Source organism: Dendrobium catenatum, unplaced genomic scaffold (genome assembly GCF_001605985.2).
Source record: "Dendrobium catenatum unplaced genomic scaffold, ASM160598v2 original_scaffold_145704, whole genome shotgun sequence".
Classification (NCBI taxonomy): Eukaryota; Viridiplantae; Streptophyta; class Magnoliopsida; order Asparagales; family Orchidaceae; genus Dendrobium; species Dendrobium catenatum.
The window spans coordinates 1-828 of NW_021464134.1; the positions used below are offsets into that span (position 1 = coordinate 1).

At 47.0% G+C, this 828-nt stretch overlaps 1 protein-coding gene across 1 annotated transcript; it reads left to right on the forward strand.

Annotated features, from left to right (window-relative positions):
- Positions 1-120: 120 nt before the first annotated feature.
- Positions 121-824, forward strand: LOC110105310 (protein NRT1/ PTR FAMILY 5.10-like; the record flags this gene model as incomplete). The annotated part of the gene is made up of 3 exons (XM_020834750.2): positions 121-356; positions 430-647; positions 720-824. Coding segments are annotated over exons 1-3 (441 nt in total), but the record flags the coding sequence as incomplete, so codon positions are not given.
- Between the last annotated feature and the right edge of the window lie 4 nt (positions 825-828).

Sequence of the window (828 nt, forward strand, 5' to 3'; positions counted from 1 at the left end):
TATTTTTTACATTTTAAATAAATTAAACCACTCATATTTATTTGAAAATGACAGCAAAGTGTTTTTTTTAAGGATGAAGAACAATTTAAATGTTATTTGAAGTTTTGAACGGTAAAATGCATTTTTTTTTTAAATAAACGGCACACCACTGCCTTTTCCACTCCCAACAGTTCTCAAGTTCTTCCAACTACTCCGGTGGAACTCGCAATTCACTAGGAGAGAGAGAGAGAGAGAGAAAATGGAGAAAAGCCCCCTTCTCCGGCCATCCTCCATCATGGTAGGAGTAGTAGACTACCGCGGTCAACCCATCTCCCGATCATCCTCTGGTGGCTGGACCTCCGCGTTCTTTATCATAGGTAAGCTTCCCTCTATCCATGCCACCGCCTCTTCCCTCTTCACCTCCTTGAATACCTCTCTTAATGGAGTCAGGGTTTGAAATCGCTGAGGGAATGGCGTATTACGGCATCTCGTTCAACCTCGTATCGTACCTCACCGGCCCCCTCAACTTCTCTACGGCCGCCGCCGCCGCCTCTGTTAATAACTGGTCCGGCGTCTCTCTGCTTCTTCCCTTCCTCGGCGCTTTTGTTGCCGATTCGTTGCTCGGCCGCTACAGAACCATCGTCCTCGCCTCTCTTCTCTACGTCCTGGTAATCGGGAAAAACCCCTTTTATTTCCTCTCTATTCACTACCCAACTCATCTAGTTTTCATCGTTGTGCAGGGTCTAGGGTTTCTCACTCTCACTGCCGTGCTTTCAATCCCCTGCTCAGGGGACCAAACGCTTACCGTGAAATCCACTTCCTGTTCTCCAGCAGTTCTCCAAGTTGTTT